Source organism: Carlito syrichta, unplaced genomic scaffold (assembly GCF_000164805.1).
Source record: "Carlito syrichta isolate Samal-C Ts95f unplaced genomic scaffold, Tarsius_syrichta-2.0.1 Scaffold289308, whole genome shotgun sequence".
NCBI lineage: Eukaryota > Metazoa > Chordata > Mammalia > Primates > Tarsiidae > Carlito > Carlito syrichta.
The window spans coordinates 172379-193456 of record NW_007233404.1 but is presented as its reverse complement, the minus strand read 5'-3'; the positions used below and the strand labels follow the sequence as shown (position 1 = coordinate 193456).

Sequence of the window (21078 nt, the reverse complement as noted above, 5' to 3'; positions counted from 1 at the left end):
CATGCTATCATGCATCATGGGTTATACTCACTCCATCCGACTGCCCTGCCGGGGGCCCAGCACACACCGGGGTAGCATCTCTGCTTCTTCTTTGTTAGGGTCTCCCCACCGTCCCCCACGTGCCCCCCCTCCGTGGATGGATAAATAAAGGGAATTGTGAAGCAGGGAGAAAAGTTTGGGAACTAGGCCAGGATTTCCTTACTAAATTTAAAAACCATGCAAACAACACTTTAGAAACTCCAGGCAGTAAGCAGGATTAAACAAACCATGGTTGGGGAGTGTGGTGGGGAGCTTGCTTTTGTTTGAAGAGGTCAGAAATGGAGGTACCAGGACCCTGGTTTACCATGGACATTGCAGAACTCTTCAGCTCCCCAGACGACAGAAGTTTCTGGAAAAGGAGACTCCAGTGTTCGGTGTCTTACCCCAAAACTTGGATACTTGGATGCAGTTTCTAAAAAATAAATGGCTGAAGCGATTTACTTCTGTTTTATTCCGCTAGGACAGTAGATATTCATCTCTTATTGTCTTCTCACATAAAAGTCACCTAAAATGATATTTTACACTTGCAACTGAAATAGAAAACAAATCCATAAGCTATCCCTGCCTTCTTCCTTTGATAGCTATCACATGAGTTCTATGAAACGTCTACAAAGGACTTCTGTTACACTGTCTAGCAGGCCTCTAAGAAATGTACAGTTCATTTGAAAATATGTTTACATATGCTTTAGCAAAACGCATTTGTTGTAACACTTCAAAATTTTCCTTTCTGTTTTAGAGTACAAGCTTAGGAGTGTACATTTATTTTAATTGCAGTCCGTTTCAGAAAACTAACTTTAATTTAGCTGGTTGAGAAAGGAAACAAAATCAAAACTATAATAATGAACTGTGTGGAAGTCCTAGATACGAAAGCCACACAAAACCATTATGAATGTAAACATTAGCAAATGTGCAGACATTGCTGAGATTATTTGTTTTGGTGAGTTTTTTCAATGGGAATGTTGTCTTAAAGGTTATATAGCTTCCCAATATAATGACGTTTAGGCATTTAGAGTTAGATGAAAATGTTCACGGTGCAGAAGAAAGATTCACCTTGGTTCAGTTTTCCTTTTTACTCTTATTTGTGCCCTGGTTTATCAGCAGTGGTGGCTTCTTAGTGGTCTTAGTCCAAATGGAATAGTCACTGCAACATCATATCCAAGTTTCCCAGCATGGCGCATTTAATTGAGTTCTTGGAATAACACTGGGTGATAAGCATTGGTCTTTGTGAACCTCGAGTTCATCCAGGTCCTTTGGAGGGTCCAGAATTCATTGGGTCTTCAGCCATTTCCAAAAGGCGGAACACAGTTGACATTTTTAGCCAATTTATGGAGAGTGCAGTGTATGCCCGGCATGGGAGTTGATATTATGGGAGATACTACAGAAATGAGAAACCTGGTCTCTGCCGCCCAGGTGTCCCTGGAGTCCACGTGGGCAGTGTTCCACCAGGGCTACTTTCTGGACAGCCACTGTGACCCCATCAGCAGAGGCTCCAGGCGCTCTTGGCCACAAAGAATGGGATATCCCTGCTGGGCCTGTGGGTGTCCTTGCTGGAAAGTCCTGATAGAACCACCTGGATGTCTCCTGCCTGCACCTCCACTCGCGCCTGGGCTGCATCGGGTGAGGCAGTGTTTTTTGATAAGTTTGCTTCTCTGAAAAACCATTACTTTCATTTTGCTGCTGTCCTAATTCCTAGATGTCAGCTTGTCCTAGGCTTCTGGCAGCCCGGATCTCTGGGCTTTCCTGGTATTTTGTTCGGTGCTCAGTCTTCATTGTAAGCGTAGTATTCCGGAAACTTCCCCGGTGCTAGGTTTTTGCTTTCCTTTCCTGACTCTGTATGATTCTTCTCTGTTTATCCTCGACTGTTGCTTCACAAAGACACTCCCTCTTTAATTAGTGGGGTAAGAATTATTTCTGCGAACTCATCCATCTTTTTAAAAATAACTTTTTCCTTTGCTTTCCTACATACACATGCGAGAAAGCTCATGTTTAAAAGATGTTTATGGTCGGACACAGGGACTCATGCTTGTAATCCCAGCACTTTGGGAAGCTGAAGTGAAAAGATCAATCGAAGCCAGGAGTTCAAGACTAGCTTGGCAACATAGGGAGAGTCTGTCTCTACAAAAAATAAAAATAAAAACAAATTAGCTGGGCTTGGAGACTGACATGGGAGGATTGCCTGAGCCCAGGAGGTTGAGGCTGCGGTGAGCAATGATCATGCCCTTTCATTCCAGCTTATCATTCCAGCTTGGGTGGTAGAGCCAGACCCCATCTCTAAAAAAATGAATAAGTTAAAAAGTCAAAAAGATCCACATGTTTTCTAGTAAAATGAAGACAATGAGATGTCATTAAGGTTGGGAAAACTACTGGGACATGTTTACAAGATAAACCACAAAATAAAAGCACTGGTTTTTATTCATGGAATGACTTGCTTCATTCTAAAAACTCACACTTGTATAGCACCTTATAATTTATAAAACATTTAAAAGTGGTATTTACCTCCCAGTAGGGTAGGTTTTTGTTGTTATCCTTATTTTCTGTATTTTTGTTTTTATTTTTGAGTTGGAGTCTCACTCTGTTGGCCAGGCTGAAGTGCAGTGGCATGATCACGGCCTATCGCCACCTTGAACTTCTGGGCTCAGGTGATCCTTCCATTCCAGCCTCCCAAGTAGCTGGGACTATAGGCATGCACCACTATGCCCAGCTTTTTTTTTTTTTTTTCCCTTTTGTAGAGAAGAGGTCTCACTGTGTTGCTCCCAAGGTGGTCTCAAACTCCTGGGCTCAAGTGATTCTCTCGCCTTGGCTTCCTAAAGTGCTGAGATGACAGCCATGAGCCACTGCACCCAACCTTATCCTTATTTAATTGATTTTTTTTTCTTTTTTTCTTTTATTTGTGAGTTGGAGTCTCACTCTGTCGCCCAGACTGGAGTGCAGTGGCCGCTCCTGGCCACTGCAGCCTCGACCTGCTGGGTTCCAGCGAGTCTTCTGCCTCAGCCTTCCAAGTAGCTGAACTACAGGTGTGCACTACCACGCCCGGCTAATTTTTTGATTTATTATAGAGATGAGGTCTCACCAAGTTGCCCAGGTGGGTCTCGAACCCGCGGACTCAGGCAATCCACTCACTTCAGCCTCCCAAAGTACGGGATTACAGACTTAGCCACCAAGCCTGGCTATTAATTTTTTTTTTTTTTATGAAAAATCTGAGGCCCAGAAACACCAAGCAGCATGCCTGCCCAGCCATGGGACCTGTCTCCTGCTGTTGGAGAGACCTTTCCCAGTCTGGAGAGGGGACGTCTTCCTGGTGGGCCTGTTGCTGCTTGATTCTGTATCTTCTGGGTACCCCGGGGCCTTCATTAAAAAATAAAAGTTTCTCCTGGTAACAGACTCTAAGCTGAATCTGCCTGTTCCTATACCTCCCACTTGAGGAGGGGCACCCAGCACATTCTGCTGAAGGTGGGCTTATAAACCAAATCCGTTTCATTCTTCAGCTAAGTTGGAAACAAAAATGATACAAAGTAGCAAGTATACAGATAATTTATTAACCTCTATGACTGTGTTTCATAAGAAAGCACAAGCACTAATGGAGTGAGTTTAGAGCTCAAGGTGTAAGACCTTAAGGAAGCCTAGGCTAGATGTTGCATGGATTCTGGTGTCATCTTAGCCTGTTGGTGAGGAAAAGGCACATTTAATAAATGGACTCCAGCCAACTGTGTGTGGTTATTTGTAGCCTGCATAATTTTTAAAACTTGGTAGAATGTTTAGGTCTATCTTTAGAATTTAGGCTTAATTTGATTTAGTTTTTCTGAAAGACGTAAGAAACTAATGGTGTACGTAAAATGTCTTTAAAAAGCTTATCCATTTTGTTAAAAAAATGAGACCTCATCTTTTACTATTTGTTTAAACTACATTGGTAGTTATTCCTTCTAAGTAGAAACTGTAAATGGTCTTTGTCCGCTAAGGAAAATTGGGGTAATAACAAGTACTTTGTGTGAATTTATGTATATGGAGTATCCCAAAATGATACGACTGAAAATTTTAAATGGCCAAATCCGTTGACCAGGTTGGACTATCACGGAGTGATACTCTCCTGGAGCTTAACTTATTAAGTTCCTAATATGGAGGATATAATCATTGTGTATGTGTCTGTCAGCTCTGTCCTGAATTCTGTCCCTTTGCTTACTCAAGAGGTAATTTAAAAGATACATCTCTCTTCAATCCATTCTTGAAAGTCTTAGAGGACTCACACACCTTCAGGACACCTAGACATGGGACCCTGTAAGTCCCAGCATGCTTTGCGTGTAAGAAATGCATTCGTTAGAGTTAATTGATAAACCCCTCCTTCTTCCAAAAACCTTCAGCAGTTTGGGAAGTTGCATCTTTGTGCTGCTGGGTATTTTGTTCTTTCCGGCTGCTTCTTTCCTGCTCCTCAAGAAGGGAGGGCAGGGAACGTGTCTGTGACCGCGTCTCCCCCGTGTTCTCAGTGTGTCCCTCCCGGACAGGGAGGCAGTGCGCACCCTGGCCTGCACGTCCTCTGGCCTCTCCTCCTGGGCCTGAGAGGCTGCAGCAGGGAGCTTGTCCTTGCTCCAAGTCCAACAGCTGGTGGCCCTGAACACGTCCCCGCTCCCCGCTGACCCTCCAGGAGGAGTTCGGGCCTGCAGTTCCCTCAATCTTTCCCCAGATCCCTGACCCAGGCATCCCGGGGTCCCCCTGGAACGTGAGGCCCTTCCTAGCCCAGGAACCTTTGAAAGTGTCTGTAAGATCATTGCCCTTTTAGGCCCTGCCAAGGTTAAAAGATTGATCTTTCAGGAAGTTTCCTCTGCTTAGACTTCAGTTTTCGAGTGACACGATAGACACATCGGCGTTCCGGCTGAAAGGTTGTGTGCAGCAACTTGATAGGACTTGGGCACCATGGGAGGCCCACTGTCATGTGAAGTCGAGCTAGCCCAGCCAACGTGGGTGGGGGTGGGGCATCCACAGGCTGGTGGGGAGGGAGAGGAACCACAGAGATGGGCTTCCCTGTGTCTACTTCCAGGACAGGCCTGGTCGCTGCTGCTGCTGTCTTACTGTCTTGTTTCATTTTCTTTCTTAATAAATGAACTCCATGTCACTGGTCACTTGGCACCTTTCGTTGTCCAGTCCTGTGATCTCAAGAAATAGCCCTTTGTGGGGATGTAAATCTCTCTCACCTGTGGCAGGGGAACCTAGATGCCACCTTACGCTCAAGCGTGCCTTCTTGTAGAAACCAGAGAGGCGGGCAGCGCTGCCCCCCTCTCCGTGGCCTGTCTTGGATGGAGCCAGCCTGTGGATGGCGCGTTGTGCTTGCCGGGCACGTGTGGCGCAGAGAGGGGCCTGTGTGTTCTGCCTGGGCAGCTGTCTGCCCGGTGCACATGTGCGCCCTTCCCGGGTGTTTTGTCCCGTCCACAGGGCGTGGAGACAGCAGCCAGGCAAAGGCGACACTCTTCGCAGCTCTCAGTTGGCCTGGAGTGACCCCCCCCAGAAAAACAATCCCACTTCTGTTCTGCTTCTGTCTAATTAAAACAAGTTTATTCATTTTATCCTCGGAGCCATTAGCTATTGTTTTTGTGCATTCATTGGTTGCTTTTTTTTTTTTTTTTTTTTGCTGCTTGAAGTTGTGGTTGTTCATGTTGTCATTCACGGGTATAATTTTGAGTAAAAAAGAGCTGTGTGACCAGTGCACTAAGAGATACCACTGCTGGCATCCAGAAATGAGCCAGCAAGGGAGGGTGGGAGGAGCCCGTCTCTCCCAGGCAGCTCAGGGGCGCCTGGCCTTGAGAAGTCTGTAGCTCAGGACACAGCGTGTGGCGACATGTCTGTATGATTTGAAGGTGTTCAAAGAAAGCCGAAGGAATCCAGTCACACGATGCAAGTCACGCTTGATAGCACGTGCTTCTTTGTGAGTGGAGATATCTCTATGTGCTTACATATCTTGTGGGTATTCCTAAGGCATACATTCAATACATAGACTCTCATTTGATGCTTTCACTGTGACCCCACTGCGGAAGTGAAGGCAGGAGAGGTAGTGTCCCCATCTTCACGAGAGGGAGCAGGCTTAGAGACATAGCTGTGAAGGCTGCAAGGCTGGTTCCTGGACACCAGCTCGAGCATTCCAGCCACTGCCAGGGTGGCCACTGCCTTCTAACCTGTATCACGTGGAACTATGGGGATGACATGTGGGTTAAGGCATAGAGATGGTTGCACGAGGTCATTGCTCCATTCCCAGGAAGCCACAGCTTGTTTGTTTTTGTTTGGGGGAGGGGGTTGGTTTTCTATGAGTCAGAGTTTTACTCTGTCACCCGGTCTGGAGTGCAGTGGCATGCTCACGGCCACTGAAGCCTTGACCAACTGGGCTCTGGCAATCCTTCCACCTCAGCCTTCCAAGTAGGCGGAAGTACAGGCACGCACCACCACACCCGACTAAGTTTTTTGATTTGTTGTGGAGATGAGGCCTCACCAAGTTGCCCAGGCTGGTCTTGAACTCCTGGGCTCAGGCAGTCCTCTCACTTCTGCCTCCCAAAGTGTTGAGATTATGGGCATGAGCCTCTGTGCCCGACTGTGCAGCTTGTTTCTGAAGTGATAGATTGGAGGGAGTAGATTCTTTGGCCTGTGCGGAGACAGTTTGTGCTGCAATTACCAAGTAGAGTTTGATCCTTCATCCTTGGCTTTCGAGTAGATCTTGCAGTTAAAGGCTACGTGCTCAGTTGGACTTGGGGCTCAGCCTGTCATCCCAGCGCTTTGGGAGGCCGAGGTGAGTAGATGGATACATATTGAATAAATAATTATTTTACATTTTTTAATTTGATAGGAAAAATATGATAAATAGGTCTTATAATTTCTAAACAACATAAACATTTTTGTGATGTCCACAGAATACATATTTTTTAGATCAGCAAAAACTCATGTACAGACTTGTGTTAAATCTGGGAAAATAATTAATATTGGCCGGGCTTGGTGGCTCAGCCTGTAATCGAAGAGCTTTGGGAGGCTAAATTGAGTGTATTGCCTGAGCCCACGGGTTCGGTACCCGCCTGGGCAACTTGGCGAGACCTCATCTCTACAATAAATCAAAAAAATTAGCCAGGCGTGGTAGCGTGCGCCTGTAGTTCCAACTCCTTGGAAGGCTGAGGTGGAAGGATAGCCAGAGCCCAGCCGACAGAGGCTGCGGTGGCCGGGAGCGGCCACTGCACTCCAGTCTGGGTGACAGAGTGAGAGACTTCAACTCAAAAAAAAAAAAAATTAACATTGTTCATCAGATATTTGCAATTTTAATGCAAGTTATGTCACTTAGCTCAAATTTTCTTTGGGCAGAGGCTTCATGCTTATAGTCACATTCTCAGATGAAAGAAAAGGGAAAGGACTTAAGACCTTTTATGAATTGCAAATCTCACAGGTCAGCCTTTTCTTTACCTCCATTTGAGTCAAACATACTAGTTGTACAGGATGTATTTAGGAACAGTCAAGTCGATTTAGCACTTTTGGGTTACGCATGAAAAGGCAAGTGGAAGAGCCACAGCTAAGAGAAATTAATTCCAAAAGTGTGCTGGCTTCATAAATGATTCTATGACTTGTGTCCTTATTTTCAGTGGGGTCTGTAATAGGATAGCGTGGTTTTTAGTAGATAGTGTTGCATTTCTAAAGTACGTACGCGTGCAGATAATTTTCAGAAGGGTATCAACTAGTCTCCAGGTTGATCACGCAGATGGAACTAGGTGGTGCATTTTGACACGCTTGCCTGACTCTCTTCAGGCAAGTTGCCGTGTTCATGAGCTCCCTAGAAGGGTTGGCAAACTTGTGACATAAAGGTCCAGGTAGGAAACCACCTAGGCTTGATTGCTATGCGGTCTCTGTCATAGCTGCTCCGGTCTGCGGATGGTAGGAAGCAGCCATTTGTAAATGAGGGAGCAGGGCTGTGTCCCAATAAAACTTTATCTGCAGAGACAGGCAAAAGGCCAGATGGGGCCACGCTCTACTGACCTCTGCCTTAGAACATCACCTCACGTGAGCTGAAAAGGACGTTCTTTTCTTCTGGGTCTCACACAATCCTAAAGCCTTGTTCGCCTTTAGAACATCTACTTTGCTTTTCTGCCTCTGAAAGATGGCTAAACCACTGGGGCTTTGTCTTCAGGCTGATTTCACAAGCATGATTAAGGACCTAACCAGCACAGTGCTGACTGCTGGGGACAGTAAGGGAAGAAAGGCAGGTTCCCAGACATCATTCAGCGAGGGAGACAGATCCACGAAGCACACAGCCATCGACTAGTGTTCAATTCCTTTTATGAGAGTTGTGTAAGGAGCTAGTGGTGTAGTGTGGACATTGGCACTCTGGGGCCCTGAGCAACAGGGACCAGAGTCTGCTCCTGCCCGGTCCCCACCTATCACGTCATAATCAAAGGGGAGCAGAGAGAAAAGCTTCCTGAGAGAAGCCGAGGACCCTGCTGTTCCCCCACCCTGCACCGAGACGTCACCACGCCATTTATACTTTCTCATCTGCCTCTCTAAGAGAGGTCTAGAATTTTGTCATTGATGAGAAGGGGCCTACCAGGCAATTCAGGGGCCATTTTTGACTGTCAGGTCTTTGTGCTGGATAATAATTGATTCTGTTTCTCATAGGGTTTTAGATGGAGCTGCAGGCGGAGGGTTGGGGGGGAATTCTTGACACACAGAACAGCTCCCATTCTGCACGTGTCAGAGTTTTTGTCAACAAACCCAGAAAAGAAGCAGCCATCTAAGTACTGTGCTGTAAAGTCTGCTGGGGCTGCGTGCTGGACAACAAATACGGATTCCTGTGTAGGAAACTTGGTGTAGAGGAAATTTGAAGGGCAGCGGGTATAAGTTTGGGAGGCCTGCTTCTTATGCGAAGGATTAAACAGGAGTTCAAGGAGGAAGGATTCCTTTTATTAACCCTCCTGGGAGACAACTAGATCAACTAGATGTCTCACCTCGCTTTGTATGGTGTTATTAACATCAAGTTACAACTTGATGTCAGGAAGTTTCTTTAATAACAAGCATTGGAAGCGAAATAACTTTGTCAGTGGAAATGATGAGCTCCTATAAAAGAAAGTTCTGAATCTTGGGGTAACGTTGGAGAGCAAATTACTGCCCTCATTTGTTATAGAGTACTTATCCTTCCATATTTTCCTTTTACATGATATGTACTTTTTTTTCCAGCTTAAAAGAAAAATTCAAGTAACTGTTTTTCTTAGAATTTCTGGCTTGTTCGTTATCACGCCCAACCTTACTCTTTTTTTTTTTTCCATATTCTTAGAGTGTTTTTGCTTTTAGCAAAGTAAGGAGATACTAAATTATCAGGTTCATTTTTCTAGGAATTTCTCCTGCAACTGAAAAGTTTATTTTCCCTCGCAATTCTATGTTTAACATAAAAGGTTTAAACTGGGCACTGCGATATGCCTAGACACTGACGTGTTTGAATTCCCCAGAGGGCTCATTTCTGTCTTAGTCATACTTGCTACTACAAATTAAAATACATTTTAATTTTAAGAAGTGTGTTGTTTCCTTTGGTCTTGCAAATTAGCATGGGGGGGCAGTGCCCAAAAAACGTATACACACTTTAAGTGATGTTAAGAGAAGCGTCTGGATGCTGCTGGGAACCACTGTGAGCACCTCTTGGAACTGCAGAAGTCAAACATGACTTGCATTCATCTTATTGAGTATTATAATTTTAATACAGTTTTTTCCCTTCTTAAAATGTGTCTACCTTTTCTGGCACCCTCTGTGTTTATAACACACCTCGTCCAGATAGGACAGAACATGAAAGCTTTTTCACTTAGCGAATTTGCTCTCTGGATGGTCCAGTGTTGCTCCTTAGTGGCCTCTGAGGCCCATTTCCTTCAGCTGCGCCATGAGTCGCTGTGCTAGGCCCTCCATGGGACCCCCCGTGGGTGCTGTCAGGGGCCTTATGTGGGGCCCTGTGCTGGGCCCTGCTGGGACCCTGCATGGCACCTTAACGTACATGGGCTTTTACATGAGACCTTACATGAAACCTTGCCTGAGCCCGACATGGGACACTACATGGGACCTTTCATGAGACTTAGCTTGCATGGGACCCTACGTGAAGTCTACGTGGGTCCTGCATGGGCCCTTTTTTGGGTGCTGTGTTGGGGCTCTACATGAGACCTTACATGGGGGCATTCGTGGGGCACTACATGGGATGCTTCATGGGACCCTACCTGGGACCCTCCATGAAGCCTACATGGGTCCTACATGGGACCTTTCATGGGACCTTAGCTTACAAGGGGCACTACATGGAACCTTACATAGAATGATACATACATGAAGCCTACATGGGCCCAACATGGGGCTCTATGTGAGACCTTACATGGGACCTTACTTGGGACCCACAAGGCTCTCTGCAGAGAGAACCAGGGCCTTTGTGGGCAGAGTGGCCATGACCCAGGTGTACGCACTGGATCCTGAGCACTGACAGGTGACCTTGAAGTCAGACATATCCAAGCCCAAATTATCGTGAGAAACGTAAAGAAAAAGTAACATTGAGTCAGAATACATGTCTAAAATGCTGCCTGACTTGATTTCCTGCAGCAAATGGAGCCACATTCGAGGCTCAGTGTTTGCTTTAGTTTTCTGTAAGGTGCTTGGAATCGTGGCACCCAGCTGCCTGGTGGGGCGAGTGTCAGTGTTTGATCCATACACTACAAGGAAGCTTTCCTCCTTGTTGTAATAACAGAGTTTTTTTGGTGATTTGTTTTCTTTTTCTCTTCCTTTTTTCTCTCTTTTTGGGGGGTGGTGACATAGAGCAAATTGAAGGCTTTCCTGACAGCCCTCATTTGCATTCTGATTGCTCTTCTAAATGGAAGAGAGAAGGGTGGAATTATTGCAAGTCTGCAGGGTATTACGATTACTGGCACATGAGACCATATCCTACTTATGGATGTCATCTGTCACAGGCGACAGCAGAAAGAAGATGAGGAAGAGCTAGATTGCATGACATGTCATGCTGAACAACTGTCATCTGCCTGCTAAAAGTTGTTGGTTTGCTTGATTTTTTTTTAATTTTGCTTTGTTTTGCTCAGGTAACTCTAGACAGATACTTCAGTGAATGGATTTCCCTATAAAGCAATGTCTAAAGGACAGAGTAGTGCGGCGTGGAATGACATGACAAATTCAAAAAATGTCGATGTGTTTGCATTTTTAGATGCACATTGCCTCTAGGAGCAGAATGGGTGCTGGGCTTCAGTAGTTGTGTTCACCAGTAACGTGAGATTCTTACTGTTTTACATTTTGTTTTACACCTGAGGGGCTCAAAGAATGTCTCTTTTCTTAAGGAAAACTGAGTGGAGAGTGACTGTAAAGTTATTAATCTGTTCTTCTAGTAAAATTGGCATAGACCATACAATAAATAATTTCTTACTGGAATCTCCTCTTTAGGAAGCATGCATTTTTAAAGGTCAAGGATATCAGATGTAGCAGTGCCAGAAAAAAATTGGCTTCTCTAGTCTGGGTGAACAAGGCTAATTTTCAGGGGGAGGGATCACTCAATGTACTTTAAAAGTAAATAGGTAAAAAAGGCCAAAGTGCCCTCCCATTCCAAGGTGCAAATCCACAGGAACTCCTGCCTTTCTCCCTTCTTCCTGAGACAGGGAGTGACCTGGATGAGCCGGTGGGTGGCGGGTACAGTGCTTCCTCGGTGGCTGTCAGCAGGGGCACCCACTCTTGGTGTCTAGAGTCTGAATGCGCATCTAGACACAGAGAGCCTGCCTGAGCAACTGTGCATGTCAAGCTTTTTAGTTCAGGCATCTTTCTCCAGGCCTGTTCCCTCCTGTGGAGGCTAGCTCAGGGCCCTTGCTAGTGCTTGCAGCAAAGATTCCACCACCGGCTCCCTTTAGACACCCATTGTGGCAGACAGCTCTTGTCTTAGGCCTTCTTTCCATAACAGATGAAAAACTTTAGAGTTAGCTTTCTAAAAATAGATCCCTTTTTACCTACATGCATTCTTCTCTTTTCTTTTTTTCTTTGAGTTTGGGTTATTACTATGTCGCCCAGGCTGGAGTGCAGTGACACAATCATGGCTCACTACAGTGTCAACCGTCTGAGCTCACGCGAACCTTTTGCCACAGCCTCCCTAGAAGCTGGGACTACAGGTGTGCACCCCCACTCCTGGATAATTTTTTTATTTGTTGTAGCGACCAGGCCTCGCTATGCTGCCCAGGCTGGTCTCAAACTCATGGGCTCAAGCAATCCTCCTGCCTCGGCCTCCCAAAGTGCTGGGATTATAGGTATGAGCCACCGTGCCTGGTCTGTCTGACATCTTCCTAGAACTGTACTCTCAAACTGAAGCCAGAGGTGTGTGGACTGGTTCCCACATGCATGCCAAGTGAGCATTTGTTTCTTGGGTGCCCATCTTATCCAGAGCCTTCTGCTGTGAGCCCTCCTCATCTGGATCCCATTTAGATGTGCTCATAGCCTGTTCCTCGCCGGCCTTCTTTGGCTCTTCCACTAAAGGTGGTGTCTTAGGGCTCATTCTCTATATGTTTGGGTGGGTACTTTCATTCTCTATATGTTTGGGTGGGTACTTCCCAGCAGCTCAGACCGTCGCTCCATCAGCTGCCACCATGGGAGCCTGTTTCGGCCACCCTGTCACTGAGGGAGGATCCTCTGGTGAGTGGGTGATGGAGAGCAGGTCTGTGAGCTGCAGGCTACCTCTGCCATCTGCATGAACCCGAGCCCCGTGGTCCAGGGGCAGACCCAGCAGTCTCACTTCCTTCCCTTTTCCCAGCAGTTAGTTGTCTTTAACCTAACAGGAGACAAGTTCCATCCATACTGCACGCGTGTTGATGTTGCCGTGTGTTGACGTGTGTGAAACTCTGCATAGTGGGTGTCCGCGTGCCTGACCTCTGAGCTGGTGGCCGTCCTGTCTCTGGTCTCCCCTGCCTGAGCCTTCTTGTGTCCTTCACATGTGCCACAGACAGATTAATCTCCCTAGACTAATACTTTTAAAAAAATCATCCTTCTTCCCCCAAGTCATCCGTGAGGCCCCATGCCACAGCAAACTTGAAAAGAGAAAATTGTGAAAAAGTCGTTGTGTGAATAAATGACGGATAAATTATTTTCCACGTGGTATATCAGCTCTTTTCTTTAATAATGCTAATGCTTAGAGAGTAAAGTATGGGTGACTATTGTACATCAAAAAATAAAGTTACAGGTTCATCTTTGTTAGGGTTCCCAAAGATCTAATGGTTAGAAAGAGTTGGGTTTCACAGCAATACAGCAGCCTTGAAAACAGTGAGACTGTTAGTAGCCCAGTGAATTCGCAAATGAAAACGAAGAGTAATTTTTTTTAGCAATAATTAACCCGCCATTTGTGTAATGAGCGTGGATGTCTGAGAAATTGAATAACTTCCTTGCTTAGCTGTTTCCAAGATAATGGACTTGGAGTTCACATTTAGCTAATCGTCGGTGTAAAAATAAAGGAAGCTTTGACTAGAAATCTTTCTGTTAAGTGGATTCACAGGGTCTTGGTTACCTGCTCTGGGATGGTCGTGGAAGTCAGTCCTAATCAGAATTTGATTGACAGGGTGAAATGTAAGTCGAAGTGGATCTTAGCAAATGCCCAATTCTTTGTTGTTGTTGTTGTTTTAAGGGATGCAAACAATTAGAGTCTCATGGCAGTCTCTTGGGATTGAAAATCACAAGAATGAATGAAAATAGTAAGGGCACTGATCTTTCCCTAAGAGGAAATGTGGTTGCCTGAGCCCGCGGGTTCGAGACCCGCCTGGGCAGCGAGACCTCATCTCTACAGTAAGTCAAAAAATCAGCCGGGCGTGGTAGCGCATGCCTTTAATTCCGGCTACTCGGAAGGCTGAGGCAGAAGGATCGCCGGAGCCCAGCAGGTCAAGGCTGCGGTGGCCGGGAGCGGCCCCTGCACTCCAGTCTGGGTGACAGAGTGAGACTCCCAACTCAAAAAAAAAAAAAAAAAAAAAAATAGGAATTGTGGGCCCTGCTTTCTGTTGCAATTCATTGGGAGAAAATTGTTCACCTGTTACATTTTTAAAGAGCATAAAACTTTTTAAAAATAAGATAAAGTAGCACAACTTCAAAATGTCACCTTGTGGGAAGCATTTTAAATAAGGCATGAAAAGATACAATGTTTGCCCCTGACATGCACTCTTGTACCAGCTTTTGTTTCTCTGGTTCTAGGATGGGTTTTAGGAACTCACTCTCAGCTCCAGGGTACACTAGAAGTTTCTTTCTTGCTGGAATCAGTCCCCTGAACGCACAATGGAGGGAAGAGAATTAGATGCACACAAAAGTAAACCAGGGAGTGTGGTGAGTCTAGGATGAGAATTCTAAATGATCTCGTAAGAGAGCCCAAGAGTGTCATACATAAGCCCAGCTACAGAGGAACAAAACATGCCTGTTTAAGACAAGGCCCAACCAGCCATGCTCACCATGGCTGTGACAAGTGAGGAAAATTAACAATCACCATTTTGGTTAAGAAAACCAAAAAGCTCAAAAAAAAAAAAAAAGTAGCGACATGGTATGAAATGCCAGAATCTTCCAAGGTATTCTATTTCTTGAAGTAATAACGTATCAGGTAAAAATAGGCTTAAAATGTTAGAAATTGAGGAAAGGGTAAAGATGTTTGGCCCTTCTCCCTGGGAGGAAGGAAGCAGTTAGATCTGGCTAGCATTTTGACGCCCTGTCCCCTCTGAGCACAGCAAAAGAGGGTCTTATTTAAACTGGAGCATATGGAAGTTAGGGAGATGAGAAGAAGCCTTTCCTTATGTGGACGGTTGTGTAACAAGTGTCCCTCTACAGAGCTTTGCTAGCCTGGGCACTTTTAAAGAGGCTAGATTGTCCAGTCGGAAATAATCTGGGGACAGAGGCACTCGCTAGTTCCTCCACTCTCATAATACAAAGAAGGACCTCAAAAAACCCAAATTTATCTTCTGGAGGACGGGCATCTTGTAGTCCAAGCTTCCTCTGCTAGGTAACTGTTATAGGAACCCATCGGCATCTGTGGACCAGCTAGCATTGTGGGGAGAAGCTACCTTAGGCTTCAGTGGAAAAAAAAAAAAAATATATATATATATATATACACACACACATATATATATATATATAATATATATATATATAGAGAGAGAGAGGTTCTTTCAAGGCATTTGCCAAATTCATCATGAGTGATTTACAAGCGCATACCGTGCTGAGTGTTCAGCAGTTTTGGCCCCAAAACTGCATGACCTCCATGCCCCGCCCTTCCTATTCACCTGATCTCGCTCCAGGCAACTATTTTTGGTTTCCCCAGATGAGAAAAGTCCTCAAAGGGAAACATTTTGCCGATGTGGAAGAGGTGAAGCAAAGACGTCAGAAGCACTAAAAAGCATCAAAATTGATGAGTTCAAAAACTATTTTGAGCAGCTGAAAAATTGTCTCGATAGGTGTACTGCAGCAAACAGAAAGTACTTTGAAGGTGACTGAAGTATAAACATGTAAGAGTAAATGCACAATTTTTTCTAAATTAATTCCGGGGTTTTTTTGGGTCCCCTTCATATAATACACATTCGCAGAATAAGCCCAGTTTATGGAGCATTTTAACACACATCACACATTTTCATCTTTTCGTCACCATGTGAGGAAGATGGTGGTTTTTTCACTCCACACAACACACAAAGAACTAAAACCTTGAGAGTGAGATAGCTCCCAGGTTGAACAGACACTCAGTTTGCAGGCTAAAATCATGCCCCTGTGTCTCTTATATCTCATTCGATGAAATGATTCACAAAAGCACGTGTGAATATATTTCTTAAATTGAAAACCTGCACCTCACTGTATTGACAGTGTCATCACAAACTAAACAGCCATCCTTTCAGGAAAGCCATATCAGAGTTTACCCATTGAACTTGTGTCAGGAAAACAACGAATGTGTGTTTGCGTCTCAAAGGGCATCATTTTATGAACGTCACACACATCACAGAAGTGGCTTAAGGAGGGGTCTTTTCTAGAACTCTGGAGACTGCTCCACTCCGGGGAGAGTCTCTGTTCACTTTTCTTTTTTCTTTTTCAGAGTGAAGCTCTCTCTGGCTTTATCACCATGATGTCACACATCAGAGGATGTCATTGAAAGAAGATACTCAACATGTTTTTCAGTTCGAAGCTGCTTACAATTTTCTTTTGGATCTGAGCAATTCCTAATTTTGGAACATCTGTGGACTACATTAGACAAGGAACCAACGAGGCAACCAGCACCTGCCTCTCTCGTGTGTCCCCGCACGGGACGCTCATCATTGTGCTGTTTGTGTTTTGTTTTTAAACAAAATTAACTGAAGAAGTTATTCTCAAGAAAATGGGATGTTCTCCATTGGCCTTCTTAAATTGTGGCCAGTGTCTTAATTGCTTCTTACTTTCGTTTTGGCAAAGCGAGTGTATCCCTCAGCATGCTAGGAGATTCTATCAATACCCATGAAAGTGGTAAAATCTGGTATTTACTGGCTTATACTCAAAACTACCACAGTCCTACCTCAGTTCAAGGTAAAGCCAGATGTGCGTGGCTGGGGTCCTACGAGACCTCCTGTGTCTCTCTGGAGTACGGTCATCGGCCTTATTGGACTGGTTCAAGTAGACAGCTGCTTGTTGGATTCCAATCCAGGTACCTGCAATGTTTACTTACATACAGAGCCCTGTGTGGGACTGACATTTCTCAACAGAAGTGAAGTCTGGGATTGGACTTTGAAGACAGATGAATAAATAATAATTATTATATGTAACTGAAGCAACCTACTTTTGAAAAATCAACTGTATTGGGTAGTGGGGGGGAGGGCAGGGATCTGGGAAGGGGATGTAGATCTCTTTTTACCTTCAACAGACTTGTTTAATCTTCTCTATGTAGATGTTTATGTAGGTACTTCAAATTGCAAAAGCCTTTTATCCTATTTACAAGCTCAAATGTCTCTGCTATCTTAATCTTGGGCTTGCATTTCTTTAACCAAAAATTCACGTAGGCATGCTTGCAATTCAAGGGTGGTCCAGATCTGGCAGATTCACTTTTTAAAAAAATGTATTATCCTTAATAAAATGCTGTTATGACAGCCAGCGAGTCTGCCCTGAACAAAAACGAGAGAGAGAGAAAAAAAAAAAAAAAAAGGAGAAGAAACTGATCTAAAGAGGCATTCCAGCTCCTATGTTATTCATGGAAACGGAAAAAGAAAAACAATCTTGCGGTACATGTTCCTTGTCGAAGAAATTCCTGACAAGACTTATCCTTGTTTCATGTTTTCAGTGTTCTGAAAATATCAGTGTTGTGGCAATTATCGCAGATGTCACCTAAAACTGCTGAACCTGACCAGCAAAATGTTCTGGAATCTTGTGACTCTCTTGATACACACACAGTTGGAGGGCTAGTGACTTCTCCTCCCATGGGGGCACCCCAGTGCCTGCCTTCTCTGATAGTCATGGAGAGGTTACACTAATTCATTGGAGATGTGAGTAGTTGGGTTTTGGGGGGTTTTTTTGAGAAAAAAATATATATAAATATATAGGTATATATCACTATAGAATAATGCATTAATAAAATGAGGCTTTTTTAGAGGAAGACCAAAAAAATTCAATGTCTTAAACATATATTTAATGGCAATGCAAAAGTCTTCCTGCTTCCGTGCTGAACTTTAGAACAGAGGATTGTATTGCAAGACAAAGTTGAATGTAAAGTGATCCCCCTGGACATTCTTAAGATTTTACTTTTCTGAAATTACACATCACAGCAGTGCACAGACCATACGATGTTAGTTTGAAGGTCAATTTCTGTGTATGATGTACTTTATTAAAGATGTATAAAATGCCCTAAAGGTTTTATTTAGTTTGGGGAACAGGAATCGGTGGGTGGTATTTGTTTTCCAACCCCCACAGGTACGATAGGACTGAATATCGCCCCTGCTGATTACAGTGTATTGACGCATACCTACTTAATGCTCCCTCTCTCTTTAGAATAGTCACGACACCATACACATGGTTCATGCTCATACTGCAACTTAAAACAAGCAAAATAAAAGAGTCGACAATAGACTCAATTTTCCTCTATCCTGTACATTTCAAAAAAGAAAAAGGCATATGCAATATTTACATTTTTAATTTAGTTTACAGAATGGAACCAAAATGTATAAATGTTATGTTTGCTAAAAACTTCACGATGTATATTAGGTCTTTGTACATTTTGCCTGACTTACCTTAAATTTAAAATATTTTTTGCTATATAAACTTTAACAGTTATTAAACAGTGTTTTCTTTTGGGGTACGTATTGTTTCTGGATATCGAGATGTTAAATATATTTCTCGCTGTTGTGCTATGACAAAAGACTTAACTTATCTTGCTCTGTCTTCCACGGGACACGCTGCATCTAGGAGTCAGCGTGTTGCCGCTGGAGACGGGAATGAACTGGATAGAATAGTGCGTTGTCTGTAGTCTATTGATCATGGATGCCCTCCTTAATAGCCATATGCAATAAAATAAAATACATTATTTATGAAATGAGTGCAGCTTCCAAGATTGTTTTCTGGGTGGATTCTGAGTGTCATCGAGAGCTGACCTCCTCTTAGAGTAACTGAGTCAATATGAAGGTACTAAAAGTACTTCAACACCTTTTACGTTTGTTTTCTTTTTTTTTTTTGAGTTGGAGTTTCAGTCTGTTGCCCAGGCTGGAGTACAGTGGTACGCTCACAGCCGTGGCAGCCTCGACCTGCTGGGCTCTGGTGATCCTTCCGCCTCAGCCTTCCAAGTAACTGGAACTGTAGGCATGCACCACCTTGCCCGGCTAATTTTTTGTTTTATTGTAGAGATGAGGTCTCGCCAAGTTGCCCAGGCTGGTCTCGAACCCGTGGGCTCAGGCAGTCTTCTCAGCCTCCCAAGGTGCTGGGATTATAGGCGTGAGCCACCACGCCCGGCCTTACACCTTTTATTTTTAAAACTTTCATTCTGAAAACCAGAAAAGACCCTTGGATCACAACATTTATGAAAACATGCATGCATTATGAAACAAACAAAAAAACAAACAAAAGAATGGTTAATTTTCTTTATATATAGAATCCTTACAATAGGCAGGATGTCACTTTAAATGCCTCACAAATACTAACGTCCCAAGAGCTCATAGCAAACTTAGGAGGCAGGAGTTGCTGTCTTCATGGTATGAGTGGAGGACATGAAAAAACCAGAATTATATTTTGGAGAGCGGACCCCTTGATGTACAGGCTTTTCCCCATTAGGCGAGTATTCTAGGAACCCATTGGCAGTAGTGTACCAGCTAGCATTGTTGGGAGAGGCTGTGTCCGGCTTCAGTGAGCCTTTTTTTGGAGATTCTTTCAACACTTTTGCCCATTTCGTGAGGGGTGATTTACGAGCACACCTGCCTACACCATGTTGAGTATTCAGCAGGTTTTTGGCTAAAACGACATGACCCCGTGCCCCACCTCCCTTTCCATGCCATCTCGCCCCAAGCGGTGTTTTTTTTTTTTGGTTTCCCTAAATGAAAAGAGTCCTCGAAGGGAAACATTTTGGCAACGTGTAAGAGGTGAAACAAAAAACGACAGAACCACTAAAAGGCATCAAAGTGGACAAGTTCAAAAACTGTTTTGACCGGTAGAGAAAGCATCTTGATGGCACTTTGAAGGTGGCTGAAGTTTAAACAGGTAAGAATACATACACAATGTTTTATAAATAAATTCTGGGTTATTTGGGGTTCCTCCTTGTAGATGAGACAGAATGACTTACTTGAATACAGACATACACGCATTCCGTGGGTGGCAGGGCCAGGAATCATTCCAGCAGGGCAGCCTAGAGTCCGCTCAGCACTCTCTGTTCCTTCCCCGACCTGCGTGCAGAAATACCACTCCACACCTCTGGAACACAAGACGCAAATGCGTCAGGCCCAATGATGCCTGTGCATTTTTATCAAGGACAGTGTTACCTCCTCGTTTGAAATATTTTTTCCTTTTAAATTTGTTTTTAAACTTTATGTGCATATGTATTTATTTATTTGCAGAGATGGCATTTCACTCTGTTGCCCAGGCTGGTCTCAAATGCCTGGCCTCAAGCGATCCTCCCGCCTCCCAAAGTGCTGAGATTTAAATGCACCAGGCCTGAAATATTTTTCTTTACCTCCACTTTGCCCTAAAATTGGAGTCATGGGATAATGTGCGTGTCGTCTCTTGAACAAATAAAATCAGAGCAATTTGGAAGGTGATTTTTAAATGATTGTTTTTAAGTCAGCAAGACTGGCTCACATGGTGGCGTGTGTGGGAACTTGTCAGGGGTGACCACAGGCCAGCGTCTTCCTGTTCGTGCCCGGATGGAAGGTTCTAGCAGAGCTGTGAATCTGCAAGGCTTGATGTCCCCAGTCTGCTAACCTTATAACGGTGAAGGGGCAAATGGCCCTTGTCATTCCAGGGGCGTCGAATAAGATAGGAATAGGCAAATGGTTCACCCGAGAGGACCACTGTAGATCATATCCGTGGAGGTGGCATTATTTCGAAGGCCCACAGGTCCTGGAAACATTCGCTCCAAACCAGTTTGGAGACTTTTATAAGAACGTTGCATTACAGGAAGGACAAAGATCCCAGTGCAACCGATTTTGAAAGAGTTGGGTTCAGACCCATTGATGGCCTCGGGGGCTGGCTCAAAAGATGCATGTTTAGGCCACGCACGATTTCTCAAGCCTGTAATCCCAGCACTTTGGGATTGCCTGAGCCCACGGGTTCAAGAACAGCCTGGGGTAGCTGGACTCGGTGGCTCAGCCTGTCATCCCGTGCTTTGAGAGGCTGAGGTGAGTGGATGGCCCGAACCCGTGGGTTCGAGACCCGCCTGGGCAACTTGGCGAGACCTCATCCCTACAATAAATCAAAAAATCAACCGGGCCTGGTAGCACGTGCCTGTAATTTGACTACTCGGAAGGCGGAGGCAGAAGGATCGCCGGAGCCCGGCAGGCGAGGCTGCGGTGGCTGGGAGTGGCCACTGCACTCCAGTCTGGACAACCGAGTGAGACTCCAACTAAAAACAAAACA

The 21078-nt window shown here is 44.6% G+C and overlaps 1 protein-coding gene across 1 annotated transcript in view; it reads left to right on the top strand.

The window, feature by feature from the left end:
- The window catches only part of LOC103256374 (insulin receptor substrate 2-like), a 28305-nt gene extending 9749 nt beyond the window's left edge, over nucleotides 1-18556 (top strand). The window contains exon 2 of the mRNA XM_008054256.1: nucleotides 16097-18556. Coding sequence (XP_008052447.1) covers nucleotides 16097-16101 — 5 coding nt within the window. The 3' untranslated portion in view covers nucleotides 16102-18556. The remainder of the gene's footprint in view (nucleotides 1-16096) is intronic.
- The last annotated feature ends 2522 nt before the right edge of the window (nucleotides 18557-21078 follow it).